At 43.7% G+C, this 19,343-nt stretch overlaps 1 protein-coding gene across 1 annotated transcript in view; it reads right to left on the bottom strand.

Moving 5' to 3' along the window:
• The window catches only part of LOC115476791 (serine/threonine-protein phosphatase 2A 65 kDa regulatory subunit A alpha isoform), a 163,938-nt gene that overhangs the window by 45,698 nt on the left and 98,897 nt on the right, over positions 1–19,343 (bottom strand). The window contains exons 8-13 of the mRNA XM_030213370.1: positions 16,868–17,023; positions 15,341–15,455; positions 13,270–13,340; positions 12,741–12,875; positions 11,702–11,875; positions 11,065–11,125 (exon numbers count right to left, since the gene is read on the bottom strand). Of these exons, the coding sequence (XP_030069230.1) occupies positions 11,065–11,125; positions 11,702–11,875; positions 12,741–12,875; positions 13,270–13,340; positions 15,341–15,455; positions 16,868–17,023 (712 nt within the window). The remainder of the gene's footprint in view (positions 1–11,064; positions 11,126–11,701; positions 11,876–12,740; positions 12,876–13,269; positions 13,341–15,340; positions 15,456–16,867; positions 17,024–19,343) is intronic.

The raw sequence follows: 19,343 nt of genomic DNA on the forward strand, positions 1-19,343 counted from the left end.
AACTCTTGCCACGTGGTGGTTTTGTCTTGAAGCGATATGCTTCTTCCTACTTCGTCTGATTGAAAAGGGTTACTTAAACTCTATGTGAAGGTCAATCAAGGGTGTCTGCACTTTTGAATATTTTTTTTTTTTCTTCCATTTGTCTTTTTCAAGGAACCTTTTTCTTGCATTGCCATCTGAATATGCCTTGCTGCAATTCAGATGTATAATATTTTGTTTTATTTTTATTTTTTTATTTTTTTGTAAGCCTATTTTTATTTTATTTTTTTTGGTTTTTTAAAATTTTTCATTCTCGATGTTTTGTTTCTTACCAAGCCTCCTTCCTGGCCCCCATTTATACCCACGACCTGCCTCCTAACCCCTTGTCTGAAATAGGCTCGTTTTCTAATTCTTGTATTTACGCAATGGTTCTTCATGACTCCCGCTAGCATTATGACTTCTTTCAATAAATTTACCACATAAATTGTACTACTGGTCTGTTTAAGTTTTGCCTTTCCCCAGATGGATACAGGAATTCCGTTGACGTCCCTCATCGAGGAGACGACTGCTAGCAAAGAAGAGCTACCCGATAATGTATCTGATCTGAAGGCTATGTTGCAGCAAAGAATCACTAGATTAAAGGACAGATGCATAGACCCCTACATTACCCGGTGTGAGATACGAGACATTATTGAGCGTGAGTTTCAACATATGCATCAATTGGTCCATGAGCAAAAGAGACAGGCTCTCCACTTACTGGAGTTGCAAGAAGCTTTGGCCTCTACCCTTCTTTCTGAATCATCTAGCTCGTAAGTCCTGCTGGCCTCCAGCAGCTGAGGGCCCAACCCTTGGTGAATGGTAGTCATCGCAGGTGAAGATTCCATACCTACTGGCCATAGATTGCAACGCATTATCCGTGCCTTTTGCCTATTTTTGTTCACCATATTCTTGACCCTCCATACATCAATAACTCGAACAATCAATTTTTATTGTTAGTTTTTTTGTACTCTTTTCTTTTGTTCCATAAACTTTACCATTGTTATTGGATCATCTCTTCGTAATAATTACCAATCTGTCTTGCACATTATGCAAGCCAGAAGTGGGGATATATTATGCAAATCCCAATTCCTAGTATTAAGAGGGTTGAAGTTGAAGCTCTGATCCCTACCAATCAGGAGATATAATTTCATATATACTATTGCTATTTATGTAAATTGGCTTTTCGTTATTGTACCCTTATGGTTTCTCTTGACATCTATATATTATTTGACTCTTGATGGACTGATTATGATGGTGCATGCCTAGAATAAAGACATGGAAAGATCCAAGTTTGTACACCACAAGTACGTCTTCAAGATCTCCACCGCCTCAACCATGATCGATGAAAGAGAATTCAGAACTGATACTTAATTTGAGATTTACTGTTGCTGTTTATGGACATTATAGATTCATATTTTTTTTTTTTTTTTTTTTTATTCAATTTAAAGAAATATACAAGAAACTTCTTGATTGGAAAAGCATCATAAAAATAAAAATATATCAACAGAAATTAACAATCAAAAAGGTAAATATTGATACTCAAGTCCATAAATTGGAAATCCAAAATTTAGGAATTCAAGGGGAGCAAAAACAAAAATAATAGGAAATTAATAAGGATAACACAATCTCTACTAGAAAGAGTTAATCTTTTCCTTAACGCTTATCCTTTTTCACCGAGGCTATAAGAGCTGATGCATGTGTTGGTTCTGTAAATACATATTTCTTCTCTTCAAGTCTGACTATGCACTTGCAGGGGTATCTTAAAAAGAAGGTACCCCCCAAGTGCAGTATTTCAGGCTTAAGGAGCAAGAATTGTTTCCTCCGCTTACGAGTCTCCTTAGAGACATCAGGAAATAATAATATTTTATATCCCAAAAAGGGTTTATCTTTATTACGGAAAAATAAGCGGAAGATCCAATCCTTGTCAGGCAATAATGCAACTGTCGCGACCAAAGTCGCGGCAGTTGCTAATTCAGAGTCAGAAGTTTCAAGCAAAAGAGAGATATCCAATGGGATTTCAGGCATTTGATTCAATTCTTTTCCTGGGATGTAATATGCCAAGGTAAAAGGTGGCAAATTCTGCTCTGGTATGTTCAAAATGTCCCGCAAGTAACGTTTTAACATATCAAGAGGAGGAACAGTTTTTGTTCTTGGAAAATTAACAAATCTTAAGTTATGATTTTTTGTATAATTATCAAACATTTCCATCTTTTTTCTAAGATTTGTCAAGTCATTAGTGATTAAAGGTTGAATCGTTTCCAATTTCATAATACTTTGTTCCATTTTGTCAGTTTTTTCATCTATAACTTTAATCTTCTCCTCTATTTTTTGTAAATCCATCTCTAATAATTTTATTTTAGGTGCAGATTCATTAACTTGTTTCAGGAACGTTTGACCCAGGGTGGAAACTAAGTCCCATAAAGTGTCCAATGTAACCTCTTTCGGTTTAACTAATAATTCCTTCGGTATTTCAAACCTTTCAGAAGTTTTCACACGCTCACTCTGTCCTTCGGCTCCTCTCCCTTCTGTTTGCGGCGGCGTCTCTCCTTTCTCTAATGGAAGCAAGACCTCATCTCGACGTTCTTCTGGGTCCATAACACCTGAACAGGGAGACCCCGTCGAGTCAGCGAGGAAGGAGCTTGAGCCTACCGGCTGGGGAGGTGGAGTTCGCATAGCGGGGCTCAGCGTGGTTTCAAGGCTAGGGGAGACCGATTCTCCCAAAACGCCGGTACTCCCTACTAGCAGCATTCCGCTGTTTGGATTAACTTCCTGCGGTCTGAGAAAGCGGTCGATTGGACCAGGTAAAGTGGGGGTTAGCGGCGAGGCCCTGGCCATCAATCTCCCTCGGCGTTTTGGCATCGTAGGATCGAGACTCGCAGTGTCTCAGTAGAGTGCAGCCATCTTGGATTTGTCACCTATAGATTCATATTTTGTTTTATTTTCAGTTTAGCAGTAATCCTGTCTATATATTGAAAAGGTTTTATTTTTATTTTCCTATTATTTCCTTTATTGTTCTAATTGTTTTTCTAAGAGTTTCCCCGTTATTTCTACTTATGTAATTTAAATTGAAGTTGATATTGCTCAGATACAAGGGTAACATCAAACCCTAATACTGGCTATGATATCATAATGTAGGTGTAAACCCTGTTAGTATCAACCAGTTATGCAATTGTTTAACTCTGGTGTAGGCTTACTTAAGTTGCATGTCTTTCTGTAGGTTTGACTAAGCTCCAAGTGGGGTAACGGATATATAAAATGCTTCCCATACTTCCAGGTCATTATGCATATGTCAAGATCCATGCATGACCTTTGTTAATATAAATTTTCCTAGGATTGACCATTTTTGCAGTATTAGGCAACCTCATACTTGCTATCCACTTTTTAGTGCTCATGATTGGATGCTAATGATGAGTAATAGTAAGGTCCAGGCATTCCGACCTGTTTAAGGATTCTGAATACCTACAACCTAAAACAGCCTACAATCTGAGTACTAACCATATATTTGTTGAGCCACCATAACAATGCTTAATCAAAACCACTATTCCTTCCGAGGACCACTGAGATAGATACATTAGATTATTTCCCCATGCACTATGCAGCAGATACAATAGAAGCCATAGAAAGACCTGAAAGTGTTTATTAGTGTGATCCACCTGAAATTGCTATTACCCGCATACCTATACTTCATGGGATTTTGTAGATGAACTCATGGATTTGTCCCATTCATAAAACCTTCCTCACTACATGTTTGAGTAAGTCTCAAGAGAGATGACATCAGGATTAAGCCCAAGGGGTTGGGTAATATAAAGGGAATTCCATATGCCCAAAAATATACCACCTGAGAATGAAGTTTCCTGTCTTGCATAATATCTGCTAGCAATCCATAAGAGCAAAACTCGTCCTTTCGTTTGATAGTTTGGCACCTTCTGGAATAGATTGTGACAAACTAGTTTTGTGTCACCCCCAGCTGCTGGGGTGACAAGTGGGGAATGTATAATTATACTACAGCAAGAGGCCCTCACTGGATGCCCACCGGAAGGGTGGAAGGCCAGATTTTAGGACTCAGGCTGTAAAAATACCAGCTAGGTTTAAAAATCTATGACTGGCTGAGCAAGGACTTGCTTTTCCTGCAAGTTAATATGTGTTCTAGCTTAAGACCTATCCACTGGAATAGTGGTGGGCCAAGTTACATAGCTTTGTACAGCTGAAAAGCACTGACTAGGCCTGATAACAAGCTGATGGCCTTATAGCAGAGAGCCTGCAAGAGCAGGACTGCTTGGTGAGTTCTAATGAAACCTGGTGCAACTTCCAAATTGAGTGTAACACACATGATGCAGAAATTAAAGACAGAAATGATAAGAAGTTTGGTTCATAACACGGAGTCTGTCTTTATAGGATGGCACCCAGATCACAAGATGATATGAGACAGATTTGTCCATGTTTGGATGTTTGGATGTCCGTATCTAGGGAGATGTTGACAAAAAGGGAAATTGCACAATAAGTTGCAATACTAAAACGGAAAGGGCACCTGACCGGAGGTCATGACTCATAGATTAAGCAATATTAGAGAAAAAAAGTGTCTTGCCATAGACTTGTATTGAGACCAGCTCCTATAAAAGAGATGAGAATTAGACAGATTTTTGGAGGTTCTCCCCAACGCATCTAGGACGCAGGGCTCTGGCCAGTTGAACCCAGAATCTGTCTGCTGAATGTACCTGATTAAAGCCTGATTTGGGTAAGATTAAAAAGACTATTTCTGTAACTCAACTGTTTCTGTCTTTGCTTCGATTTATTCTCTATCTTCCATCTGTTTTACAGAATAACACACACATAAGTAAGACTTCTCACTGTAACAGTTTTATAGTCATTTTATAGATTTTAGGTGGGAACATAAATGGCCAAAGATTCACTTAGATCCAAATAGACAGAAAGCCGTGGTCATGGGAATAAGATTCGAATTGCGCCTTCTGATGCCTCCCGCAGCGATGCCCATGGGAAGGGGTGTCCCTGGAATTCAGGGAGGCGGTCCACAAGATAATAGAAGAACAGACCCTCTGTACACCTCCGTGTGGAAGGATCCCACGGGGGTCTATAGAGGGAGGTAATTAAATTAAAAACAGTAACCACCGGGAAGGGAATGCGCACAGACATTTCCTGGACAAAGGAGGAGAAAGAAAGACACTCCGGCGGAAAAAGCTTTCTTTCAGGAGAGGGAGTGGGATCAGAAGGAAGACCACAAGACTCCTCAGAAGAGAAATATCTTGGATCCTCTTCCTCCCCCCACGAGGGCTCCTCCTCGGTGTCGGACAAAAGCTCCCGAACAGCAGTCCGAAACCGGGCCCGTCTCGACTCTGAAGAACGATGTCCTCGATGGTGTCGTCGAGAAGTCGACTCCCTTGGCGGCGGCGATGAAGCTCCCTCCAACGACGTCGATGGGGAGTCGACCCGGGTGGCCGCCGAATCCGATGCCGCGAGAAGTACCGGTGCTGGGGACCTCACCACAGGCAAGGAGCCAGCTGGTGCTTCTTCCAACGGTACCAAGGGCGCAAGCACCGTCGGTACCAGCACAGATTGGCGCATCAGCCCTTCCAGGTGTTAATAATAATAAACATGCTGCATAAATTTAATGAGAAACCGTTGAACAGTATAAAGTTCCTATGGTCAGTGAAGTGCAAGTATTAAGGCAAAAGACCTATGAGTCACAAACCTGTGAAAACAATGAGGGAGTCATAGAATCAACCTTGAGCAGCCTGGTGTGAAGCAGAGACAGGAGGCTGTGTAAGGGGGGGGGGGGGCAGAAGGAATGTTGCTTGCAGACATTTGTAGATAAGGAATGTAAGAACAAGCTTCAAAGAAAGGGGTTGCTGATGTGCACACATTGGGTGCAGTATGAATGTAAGTGTATTTAAACTGAGGAGAAGATAGGTATCTTAAGCAAAGCACAGCAAAGCTGAGCAAGCATATATCTCTGTATTATTGCTGAGCAAATATATCTCTGTATTATTGCTAAAAATATATTGTGTAAGCAGACTTTGCTTCCAGTGTGGTGTTCCCACGCTGCCTCTGTCTGACGGAGGACAATTGAAAAAAATAAAAATTTTTGATTATTCTTCTTTATAATAGGTGTCAGTTTCTTTGTTTACACACATATAAGGTGTAAATCAACACAGGAGACCCGGAAGCATGGCTCGGAGGCGCTCGTCCAGTCTCTACCGGGAAAGGCAGGGAAGCCAATGCAGGAGTCGGAGCCAGAACCTGTAAAGGACGAGAAGGCGGTACTGGGCTATCAACTGATGCATCGACACCTCCTGTATAGAGGGGGAGCGGTCCTCCCGGCGTCGACGCTTCTCGGGTGCCAATTCCCTCAACGCCCCGGAGCTCCCGGTACCATGATGAGAAGTGGACCGGTGCCGATGCATCTTGGCCTTTGCCCGAGGCACGGCCTCGGTACCCTTCGGTACCGACGAGGACGTCGAATCCAAACGCCTCCTCGGGGTCGGGTCCGAAGATGGTCGGTCCCAATGGGTCTGCGAAGCAGGAGCCTCCGAGACAGGTGGAGACCCACTCAATGGCTCACTACTCCCAAAGTGCAGAGGTCTGCGGACAGCCATTACCTGTACTCCTGAGGTCGATGCTTGCTTCGGTGACAACATCAACACCACCGAACTTGGTACCTTTGTCAACGTCGAAGTAACATAGTAACATAGTAGATGACGGCAGAAAAAGACCTGCATGGTCCATCCAATCTGCCCAAGACAAACTCATATGTGTATACCTTACCTTGAATTTGTACCTGTCCTTTTCAGGGCACAGACCATATAAGTCTACCCAGCAGTATTTCCCGCCTCCCAACCACCAGTCCCGCCTCCCATCACCGGCTCTGGTACAGACCGTATAAGTCTGCCCTCCCCTATCCTCGCCTCCCAACCACCACCCCCTCTTCCCCCCAACTGCTCCGCCACCCAATTTCAGCTAAGCTTCTGAGGATCCATTCCTTCTGCACAGGATTCCTCTATGCATATCCCACGCATGTTTGAACTCCGTTACCGTTTTCATCTCCACCACCTCCCGCGGGAGGGCATTCCAAGCGTCCACCACCCTCTCCGTAAAAAAATACTTCCTGATATCTTTCCTGAGTCTGCCCCCCCTTCAATCTCATTTCATGTCCTCTCGTTCTACCGCCTTCCCATCTCCGGAAAAGATTCGTTTGCGGATTAATACCTTTCAAATATTTGAACGTCTGTATCATATCACCCCTGTTCCTCCTTTCCTCCAGGGTGCACATGTTCAGGTCAGCAAGCCTCTCTTCATACGTCTTGGAACGTAAATCCCATACCATCCTCGTAGCTTTTCTTTGCACTGCTTCCATTTTTTTAACATCCTTCGCAAGATACGGCCTCCAAAACTGAACACAATACTCCAGGTGGGGCCTCACCAACGTCTTATACAGGGGCATTAAAACCTCCTTTCTTCTGCTGGTCACTCCTCTCTCTATACAGCCTAGCAATCTTCTAGCTACTGCCACCGCCTTGTCGCTCTGTTTCGTCGCCTTCAGGTCCTCAGATACTATCACCCCAAGATCCCTCTCCCCGTCCGTGCCTATCAGACTCTCCCCGCCTAACACATACGTCTCCCTTGGATTTCTACTCCCCAAGTGCATCACTTTGCATTTCTTCGCATTGAATTTTAATTGCCAAACGTTAGACCATTCTTCTAGCTTCTTCAGATCTTTTTTCATGTTTTCCACTCCCTCCGGGGTGTCCACTCTGTTGGAAATCTTGGTGTCATCCGCAAAAAGGCAAACTTTACCTTGTAACCCTTCGGCAATGTCACTCACAAATATATTGAACAGAATCGGCCCCAGCACCGATCCCTGAGGCACTCCACTACTCACCTTTCCCTCCTCCCAGCGAACTCCATTCACCACCACCCTCTGGCGTCTGTCCGTTAACCAGTTCCTAATCCAGTTCACCACTTCGGGTCCTATCTTCAGGCCGTCTAGTTTATTTAAGAGCCTCCTGTGGGGAACCGTGTCGAAAGCCTTGCTGAAATCTAAGTAGATGACGTCCACAGCATGTCCTTGATTTAATTCTCCTGTCACCCAGTCAAAGAATTCAATGAGATTCGTTTGGCACGATTTCCCTTTGGTGAAACCATGTTGTCTCGGATCTTGCAACTTATTGGCTTCCAGGAAATTCACTATCCTTTCCTTCAGCATGGCTTCCATTACTTTTTCCAATAACCGAAGTGAGGCTTACCGGCCTGTAGTTTCCAGCTTCTTCCCTATCACCACTTTTGTGAAGAGGGACCACCTCCGCCGTTCTCCAATCCCTCGGAACCTCTCCCATCTCCAAGGATTTATTAAACAAGTCTTTAAGAGGACCCGCCAGAACCTCTCTGAGCTCCCTCAGTATTCTGGGGTGGATCCCGTCCGGCCCCATGGCTTTATCCACCTTTAGCTTTCCAAGTTGTTGATACACACTCTCTTCTGTGAACGGCGCTCTATCCACCTCATTTTCAGGTGTACTTTTGCCAGTCCCTCTCGGTCCTTCCCCAGGGTTTTCTTCAGTGAAAACAGAACAAAAGTATCTATTTAGCAAATTGGCTTTTTCTTCATCATTTTCTACATAGCGTTTTGTTGTATCTTTTAGTCTCACAATTCCCTTTATAGTCTTTCTCCTTTCACTAATATACCTGAAGAAGTTTTTGTCTCCTCTCCTTACATTTCTAGCCATTTGTTCTTCCGCTTGCGCCTTCGCCAGACGTACCTCTCTCTTGGCTTCTTTCAGTTTCATCCGGTATTCCTCCCCGTGTTCCTCCTCTTGAGATTTTCTATATTTCTGGAACGCTAACTCTTTAATCTTTATTTTCTCAGCCACTTGCTTTGAGAACCATATCGGTTTCCTTTTTCTCTTGCTTTTATTTACTCTCCTTACATAAAGGTCTGTGGCCCTGTTTATTACTTCTTTTAGCCTGGACCACTGTCCTTCCACTTCTCGTATGTCCTCCCAGCCCATCAGCTACTTCCTCAGGTATTCTCCCATTTTGTTAAAGTCAGCTCGCTTGAAATCCAGGACTTTGAGTTTAGAGTGGCCGCCGTCCACATGAGCCGTTACATCAAAACAAACCGTTTGATGGTCACTGTTTCCCAGGTGCGCAGCCACTCGGACACTTGACACACTATCCCCATTCGTTGAGCACCAGATCCAACGTGGCTCCCTCCCTCGTGGGTTCGTTCACCATTTGTCTGAGCAAAGCACTTTGGAAAGCATCCACAATCTCTCTACTTCTTTCCGATTTTGCAGACGGAACCTTCCAATCTACATCCGGCAGATTAAAATCTCCCAACAACAGCACCTCTCTTTTCTTCCCCAACTTTTGAATATCAGCGATCAGATCTTTATCTAGTTCTTCCAATTGTGTCGGGGGTCTATAGACAACACCCACGTGGACCAAGGTTCTATCCTCTCTTTTTAAGGTGATCCATATCGCTTCTTCCTTTCCCCAGTTCCCTGTCATTTCAGTCGCTGCAATATCATTTCTCACATACAGAGCTACTCCTCCACCTATACGTCCCTCTCTATCCTTCCTAAAAAGATTATAGCCTGGTATGTTTACATCCCATTCATGGGAACCATTGAGCCATGTCTCTGTGACTGCAACTATGTCCAAGTCAGCCTCCAAAATCAGGGCTTGAAGGTCATGAATTTTATTGCTTAGACTGCGAGCATTTGTGGTCATTGCTTTCCATGTACATTTCCTAGTATGTGTTTTGGTTTTAGTGAGTACCGGGCAAGGCTCCAAAAAGATATTCCCACTGAGCCTGTCTCGACGCCTGTGTCCGCTTTTTAAGGCTAAGACACAACTTACATGCGTCTGGGCGATGGTCAAGCCCAAGGCACAGGATACATCACGAATGGGGATCGGTACCTGAGATTGCCCGGTTGCAGCGACCGCACTTCTTGAAGCCGCTGGGAATCCTCAATGTCATGGACAGAAAAATAGCGGCGGAGAGGTCAAAATCGTCAATGGTGCCAAAAAGGAAGGCACAAAAAAAGGGAAAACCCCGAACGGTGGCCTAAGATGGCCGCAATGGCGACGAAACGAAACTTAGGCAGCCAAAACTATAAGGATTTTTTTTTAAAAGAAAGGAAACAGCTCAACAGAGTGAAAGAGGAAGAAAGGAAGTAGAAATAACGCGAAAACGCGACGAAAAAAGCCGAAGGCTCCTCAGAACGTGGTGAGAGGGACAAAGAACAGTCTCTCTCTACTGCGGACAAAAAAGAACTGATGTCCCCGTGACTTGGGCGGGAAGATGGCCACGCGTGACCGAAGGCTCTAGCAAACTTTGTTGCTAGGAAGATTTCCGGACCTCAGGGCTGCCGTGGGCGTCACCCATCAGTGAGAGCAAGGAGCCTGGTTGTCCTCGGAGAATTCCAAGCACCCTCCGGTAGGCAGAATAAAAATACCCCGACCAGAAATTACCAAAACCAACCCAGCCCCACCCGAATGATGGCTTTCTGAATTAAAGAAAAAAAAAAAAGTTAGTAGCAAGAGACTTCTACTGCCCAATTTACATTCCTTCTTGTCCCCGGATGCTGCCAAGACAAAAAAAAATCTATTTTGTTTTAACTGGACTGAACAGAAACGAACAGCTGGCTACTGTCGAAAAAACAGGGAAGGGGTGGGGGGGCGGACTAATCCTCAATATTTCTCTGAAGAATCCTTCTGCTCTAGGAATTTTTCAACTAAGCACAACTCTCAAAACTAGAGACCCCCAGGTCCACAAAACAGTTTTCCAACTGGTTTAGGGGTTAACAGCCTAGAGGTTGTACAATCAGAATGCCACCATCTGCTAGAAATATTGAAGAACTCAGGCAACACAAAGCCCTTATAGGGCAAAGCTCAAAGCTCTTGTTCTGTCTCCATCTGCTTGTTGATTGGAATAACCCACAGATTCTGGACAGCTCTGATATGGCTGATACAGAAATAGATTCTCCTACCCCATGGGTCATCTTGGTCTTGCACCCAAAGTCCTATACTCACCATGGTCCACAAGCCAGGCCATGCACAGAGAATTCAGCTTCTCATCAAAAAATTCTACACCCTGGTAATGAAAGAAAAAAAAATGATTTTATAGATCAAAACAGTGCCTATGTTATGTTTAGTTTTTTTTTTCCTGTATCAATTACTTCATATTACAATCTTTCTGTACGCAAAACTTGCTCTGCTGCGTGTCATTCATTGTTATGCTCCAGAACCATATCTGTGTTGACTTTCTAGAGCATGTGCCTACTGGTTTTGATTCAGGATCTACCCTCCGTAGCCTACCAAAAATTCTCCTAATCTTCACTGAAAATGAAACAAAAATGGATGCTATACTTTTCTCAAAGTACACACAGATAAAAACTAGCTTACATCTATAAAACAGCCCTCTGAATGTTGGCTAATCTCCATGTGTATACTTTTATATATTGGGAAGGACATACATGTAACTACACTGTGTATGAGGTCAATCACTGAGAATAAGGGCCCAGAAGTAGAAGAAGGTCAGTGGGATGTTTTACATCGCATATTGCCCCTTCCAGTCCTACTTTCCCTTGACCCCAGATTACAAAGCCCCTTTTCCATTCCCACTAGATATAGAGATCAGAGAAAGCCTAATGCTAGTCTTCATTCTCACCAGCTGCCCTGCCAAAAGGGGCATATATTCGATGATTGCCAACCTAACCCGCCACTTAGCATCTTCCGCCAACTCCACAATGGCAGGGAGCAGGGATTGAGAGAGCTGCCGGATGCCAATCACTTCATTCACACAGTCTAGGTTGGAGATAATATTCAGCCTCACCTCAGGACACTACGGAGGGAAAGGGTAGAGGATGATATTATGATCAGAGTTTATACAATAAGAAATCATGGTATATTTGAAAGACAGGGTCAACAGCACACAAGGCACTGCAAGACAAAGATCAGCGCCCCCAACCCACAGGAACTTACAAACCAAAGCTTGAGAACAGGCAGGCTAATTTGAAGCAATCAGTTCTAGGAAAAGGCCGGCAATTTCTGTTTTGGCACAGAAACTGGCCCAAAATCTGTTTGGTCATGCTTTGGTTTAGGCCAAAAATGCCAGTGCATTTTCAGCTGAAATTCTCTCCTTCCACTTGTCTTTGCATACCCCCACCCCTACATCTCCAAAGCGAGTCCTCCCGAGTCAGCCATCCCACCCCACCTGCCCCTCCCACAACCCAAAGGCCTTCCCTAGGCATACTTTCAACTTCCCTGGTAGTCTAGTGGCCTCTTCCGGGCAGAATCATCTCCATCTGCCTATTCCAGTTCCAATCTCAAAATGGCTGCCGGGACCGCCTGCGGCACTCTCAGCAACCATTTTGGCTGGGGAACCAGTGGGAGCAGGAGCAACTGGGGATGCTCCTGCCAGGAAGAGGTCACTATAGCACCAGGGCATTTAAAGGTATACACAGGGAGGGCCTTCAGGTGGTAGGAGGCAGACCCATTTTCAGTTAAGACTTTGGTTTCAGTCAAAACAGAGAGCCCTGGTTTCAGTCACCCTCTTGTTCTAAGTCCTAAAATTTGTAGTGAAGAAGTAGCACCAAAAGACTCCAGAAATTGCCTTTTAAGTTGACAGATTAATTTAAAAGTTCAGAAAGTCTTGCCAAATAGGTTTAAAAATCCTTTTGGCGTTTTAAACATTTCAAAATCCTTACCTCATCCTTGAGCTGGGCCAGGAAGAGTGGCAGGAGGTGCTCAATGGTGTTGTCCTTGCCCAGGATGGGCGAGAGGCCCATTATCACAGAGGCTAGGGCAGATTTCACATGCTGGTTGGCATCTGAAACAAGTTCCTAGATAAATAGAGATGACCTGTCAACCACAGCAGGTTAATGTACAGAAGTGTGAAACACAGCTATTTGGCAGTTTGTATTCTGTATTTAGTAAACTCCTTCTCTCCCTCTCTTGGCTGGGTGTGTCTGTATACCCGACGTGCTCCATATTCTAAAAGGATGACATGACAAAATTCATTGTACAATGCCTTCTTTTTGTGAAAAGGATGTCATCTTATAGGCTATATAGCGCCCGAGAATGACCCAGAGGAGGAGATAAGCAGCAAAGTTTCAAACAAGCCATTTACAATATATCAAATAACAGAAAACCGTATGGCATAAGATGCAGAAATGCTCTGCATTCACACTCTAAGGAGCATTAGAATTATAAAAAAAAATAATCTATAGTTTTTACCTTCACACATGGGAGGATCTGATTCATTATAACATTTTCACGACAATCAGGTGACAGATTCTCACAGAACTCTGGAAAAAAAAATCAGAATGCTTGCTATAGATTCTGGGGATGAAGAGCATGTAATCACCTTTCTACATACAAATGCAAACCCCACTACATCCCTCACACAGAGCCAGATATTCACAACCCTGGGATTTTTTTTTCTTTTTCCCCTTTGTATTTGGTAGTATGCAAAGGGAAATGGGACTTGATATACCGCCTTTCTGAGGTTTTTGCAACTATATTCAGGTACTTATTTTGTACCAGGGGCAATGGAAGGTTAAGTGACTTGCCCAGAGTCACAAGGAGCTGCAGTGGGAATCAAACTCAGTTCCCCAGGATCAAAGTCCACTGCACTAACCACTAGGCTACTCCTCCACTCCAAAGGGTTTTTTGGCTTGGATTCTTGGACCAAGTACTCTGCTCCCTAGGTTAACCGAAGCTGAAGATGCCACTGAGGTAGTACTAAACTCCTGGAGTGAGTTTCTCATCACACAAAGGTGCCACCTTGTGGCTGGAATTAGAGCCTTGGGGCATACATCAACTAAACTAAGTAAACTGGGATTTTAAAAAAAAAAACCACTAAATAAATAAATCCTTAGGTATTTGTGAATTTAAGCCTGGGGTACTAAATCCCAGCTATCAATCTGATTTAAGTGGAAGACATCCAAAGAATCCTTAAGGAGCTAGAGGAAACTAAAGGGATCTAAACAAGTGAAACAGAACACTTTTTTTTTTTGCATAAAAGGCTTTCAAATATTTATGTTTAAAGCAGCAACACTCTTATGTACTATGGGATGCCAAGATTTAACAACAATCAGTAAAAACAAAAAAACACAGCCCTCTCTTTCCAATTATGTTTTAATACAAAGCTACAACAATGTGAATCTGATTTCTGAAGGTAATACAGTTCCTGCCGTCATTTTCTGTTTTAAGCTCCAAACAAGGTACAAACCCAATAGGATAATCAAAAGTTACACACCCACATATAAAATCAAAATAAATTTAAAAAGTCAGTCATTTAAGGCCCTTCACTACAGGATTATTATGTAGAACATGAGATGCCACATCCCAAACCAGTTTTAATGGTCAACTGCCATGAAGAAATGGGTTTAATTCAGTAACTAGAGATACTACAAAAAAAAAAAAAAAAAGGGTTCACAGACTTGCTCCTCTCCCCCCATGGGGAGGGATTTCCACCACTACTCAACAGCAGACACCTACCGGTCAAACACCGGATAAATACACAGCTTACTGTGAAGGATTGAGCTGGAAAATGCAAGAGTGAGCGCTCTGTTTCCTCCTATCACATTAAGAATTTCAGGAACAACAGAAGCTAATGCGCACTGCAAAGCAAAAATTAAAAAAAAAAAAAAAAGGAAGAATATAAAAACGAGCAGTGCTTGGCTTATTTTCATTGCTCTATTCACTGGTGCATGTCATTTGTAAGAAATTCTCACAGCTATAGTGCTGTTGTATAAATATGCACAAGTCCATTAAGGAAGACCACAAAAAAAAAAAAAAAGGGATTGAAACAAGGTACACAAAGCATCCTTTACTGTAGTGAAACAAAAAATTAATACTTTCAGGTTTAGAAAGACTCAAAACAGGCTGTGTTTCGACAACTGCCTGAATCAGGAGTCCTTAAGTTCTAAAGCTTAAGTCAGTGAAAGATGTAAAGTAAGAACACAAAAATATCTACTAGAGCCTCAAATGGTAAATAAAGGAGCCACTACTGAACCGAATGACATGAACAGCATGACTGACTGACATTTAGAACCTACAGACTCCTAATAAAGAAAGTCACGCCAAAACACAGCCTGTCTTGAGACATTCTAAACCTGATGGTTAAAATTTAAGATGCCCAATAAGGGTTCCTCTGTGTACCTGGTTTCCAATCCTCTTTTTTTGGTCATCCCTACTGAACTTGTGTTTGCCAAGTTGTGGAGTATTAGCTCGTCACATGTGTTTGCATATAAATAAGTATACCTAATTACTAGGCTGCTGGTACAGGTAAACAGATCCTCACCTTTGACCTTGTGGGAGGCAGCAGCACGCACCTCTGCCTCGCAGTCCTTCATAAGGTTCTGGAAGGCTGGAACCAGGTCTGTCTTTGTGATCTCCGGGCCAACGGCCTTCTGAAGCTACAGAGGAGGCAGGCAAGATCAGAAAAAGCTTTCAGAGTTGGCCAGAATGTCCGTGAAGGTGGGCTTGAGAATGAAATGGGGTGAATTCCTGTGTATGCTGTGGATGAGTCACAAAATATCTACAGATGCTATTTGTCCCTCCATGCCTTGCCAGCTCCATGTACTATATGAAATGCCTAACCACCCGTCTGGGGTTACCCCGCAGCCACTTAGAGGGTCTATCCCCAGCATAGCTCAGGTCCACCTGCTGTTTGTCCTCTACCCTAGCACCCTCCTCCCACCGACTGGGTTACAACCGCCTCTGGGCAAGTCTCCCACTCTCAAATTATCCCCAGTGATTTCCACGTTACTGGAGCCACACTCCCAGTGGTTCCACAGTTCCCAGAAAACACTCACAGACCCAACACACAAAGCACCAGGATTCTTTTATTAGTCCAGACAAACATTTGTATTTATTCTCATAAAAATATTGAGCAGTGGAACAGAAAAGTGCAATCAGCAAACAATAACAGGTAACTGAAATATGGATCAATTATAACACTAACTAAACATTTGTTTACTTTCTGAAAAGTACCTAGGAAGATCAGGACATAAAGCTAGTCACCAGTTATCATATATAACTGTTTTACAGGGCTTCAGCAAAGAGCTTTTTCTCTCTCTCTTCTCCTGGGCTGAAATTGGAGCAAAAGCCACTACACTACAAATGAAAATGAGCACCTGGGCCAATCAGAGCTCAAACAACAAGTTAAAAAAAGAACTAGTTACATCACTACAGGCATTTCCTTTATCTGTGTGCTAACTAAAAGAAAGGTCAGTTCTATGTAACAGCTTAAAACATAACATGCACCACCTGCTGGCCAAATTAGAGAATGGTTTAAAACACAGTTCTATCACAATAACTCAGTTTGCAGCCTTCACAAGGCCTTGAGAATCTGCAGAAGGCTGTTACTTATTATTTCCCACCCTTGCAGAATGATTAAAGATAAAAATACAACTTGCCAAACTACCTTTGTGGTGTCTTCTTCTGCACCCCCCCCCCCCCCCAATCTTTTTGAGACATTTCCTTTCACCTAAAAAATTACATAGCTCTTTTTATAGCTTTAAACCTCTATAATAATTAAAAATACCCATAATTTTTTATCTTTTTAAAGCTTGTGGAAAAATGTTAATCTCACACTACAGTGTCAAATATCAGAGGAGCTGCTTGGGGAAGAGCCTGTGAATCAGGGAATAGAAGGGAATGAAGATTCAGAGCATGACTACCCCAAAAATAAAGTGAAAAGCTTACAGTGAAGAGGTTTTTATTTTATTTTACTGTTTTTAAACATTGATGCCTCTGTGAAACATTATCCAAGATACAAGATCTCATTCAGGTCATGACAGAATATCCCTATGCCAGGGGCACTGACCTCAGTGAATTTGTCTGCCACCATGTAGCGCACACGCCAGGATTTATCCTCTGAAGCCTGACGCAGTGTAGGCATCACCAGAGCCTCCAGATCCTCCTGTGGCAGCAACTGAGCAATATTTACACAAGCCTCCACTGCCAGCAATCGCACTGAATCCTGAAAGGTAGAAAACAAGATAGGTCAGTAAGGTACCAAAGTGCAAGAGCCAGAGATCACATCTGGGACAGACACATAATGGTGACCTACATGCCAAGCAGTCAGGTCGCTGGGAAGCCTGGAAACTCTCAAACTAGTGAGTAACTAAGCAGAAGAACCCTGCCTTCTGTGCATCTGTGAACCTGAGCAGCCACTGGCACCAGAGCATGTGCCTCATGCTTTATGTCTCTTTCGCATATGTAGAGTACTACACATTTGTTATTAATATGAACTTTTTTTTTTAAATATGGATTGAAAAACAACAACAGTGTAACAGCAAACGGACAACAGAGCTCTCCATGACAAAAAAAAAAATTACTAACTTGCAGGGCAAGATCAACAGACGGAATAATCCATGGGAGGGTTCTGAGCCAGTCTGGAGGGAACAAAGGAAAGCAAATTAGCAGGTAAGACCTAATTTCTCCTTCCATAGTGTCCCTCCAGACCGGCCCAGGTTGCGACTGATGGGAAGAAGAAAAGCAGTAAATTCATGGGTGTGACCCCAGCAAAACAGCTGTAAGAACATGCGCCCCAAAAACTGCATCCTGACGACTCTACATCCAGCCTGTAATACTTCAAAAAAGAATGCAAAGAGGAACAAGTTGCCGTCTTGCAGATAGATCTCCAAAGGTGGGATTAGAAAACGCTCAGCCCAATAAGCCGTCTGACCTCTGATAGAGTGAGCTTTCATCTCTTCGGGTACTGGTCTACTGGCCAGGAGGTAAGTAGAAGCTATCATCTCTTTAAGCCACCTAGAAAGAGTGGGCTTAGAAGCTGCTAACCCCCTCCGAGATCCCCCAATCAGAATAAACAGGCGATCTGTCTGCCGAAATTCTTCTGTAACTTTCAAATAATGCTTCAGAACCCTTTTGATATCAAGTCACTTCAAACAACGTTGCTCCTCGGACCCAGAAGGAGAACCAAGCACAGCAAAATCACAGACAAATGAAAACGTGACAAGACCTTGGGGAGAAAGGTAGGGACTGGCCGCAACACTACCCGGTCCTTAGCTAATTAAAAAAAAAAAAAACTGAGAATAAGATAGAGTCTGCAACTTACACTCTCCTAGCCGAGGAAATGGCCACGAGAAATACAACCTTAAGTCCTTCAAAGTACAGGACGCCAAAGGCTTAAAGGAAGACTGAGAGAACCAGATTAAAGGTCCCATAAAGGAAAAATCGTCCAAGAGGGAGGCCGCACAAGACCTGCTCCACGTAAAAACCCAACAGCATCCGGATGAGAAGCTAGAGACTTCCCCTGAACATGCCCCCTAAAACAGGACAAGGCCGCAATGTGAACCTTAAGCTTAGACCGTGCCAAGCCTTTTTCAAATCCTTGTTGCAAAAAATCCAGGATCTGCGCCACGAAAGCATGAAAGGGAGAGATACTCAACTCATCACATCACACCTCAAACAATCTCCACATCCTGGTATAGATAAGAGAAGTGGAACGACACCGAGACTGAAGCATTGTGGCTACTACGTTCGCAGAGTAACCTCTCAGTCAACCGTGCCGACTCAAGAGCCAAGCCGTAAGACAAAAATCAACCCGGGTCTGGATGAGCCACTGGGCCCTGAATCAAGAGACCGAGATCCTCCAGAAACTTGAGGAGGACCAACAAGCAGATGCAAAAGATCGGCATACCAAGGCCTGAGGGGCCAATCCTGCGTTATCAAGATCATGTGACCCCTGTGCGTCTCTATCTTCTGAATTAGACAACCTATCAGCAGCCATGGGGGGAAGGCATAAAGAAAACCAGTCGGCCAGGGTTGAAGAAGAGCATCTACCCCCTGTGCTTTTGGAGCCTTTCGGTAACTGAAGTATATCGGTACCTTCGCGTTGTTCGCAGAGGCGAAGAGATCCATGACCGGAAGCCCCCAGCATCCTACCAAGGCTTGAAACGCTGCGTCGCTGAGGGCCCACTATCCTGGATCCAGAGTGGTGCAACTGAGGAAATCTGGCTGAATATTCTCTGCTCCTGCTACATGTGCCGCTGAGAAGGCAACCAGACGTAATTCTGCCCAGCTCATGAGCTGAGTTGCTTCCTGCTCCAACCGACAACTTTTTGTCCCCCCCCCCCCCCCCCTTGACGATTGACATAGGCCACTGTTGTGGCGTTGTATGACATGATGCAATCTGATTCACCTTCCAGTAGAGGACAAAACGTTTGGAGCGCCAGACGTATCGCCCTGGTTTCCAAGATATTGATCTTACATGAGGTCTGCGACCAAAGGCCCTGTGCATACTGCCACTGACAGTGGGCTCCCCAGCCCTTTAGGCT

This window comes from Microcaecilia unicolor, chromosome 8 (assembly GCF_901765095.1).
Source record: "Microcaecilia unicolor chromosome 8, aMicUni1.1, whole genome shotgun sequence".
Lineage (NCBI taxonomy): Eukaryota > Metazoa > Chordata > Amphibia > Gymnophiona > Siphonopidae > Microcaecilia > Microcaecilia unicolor.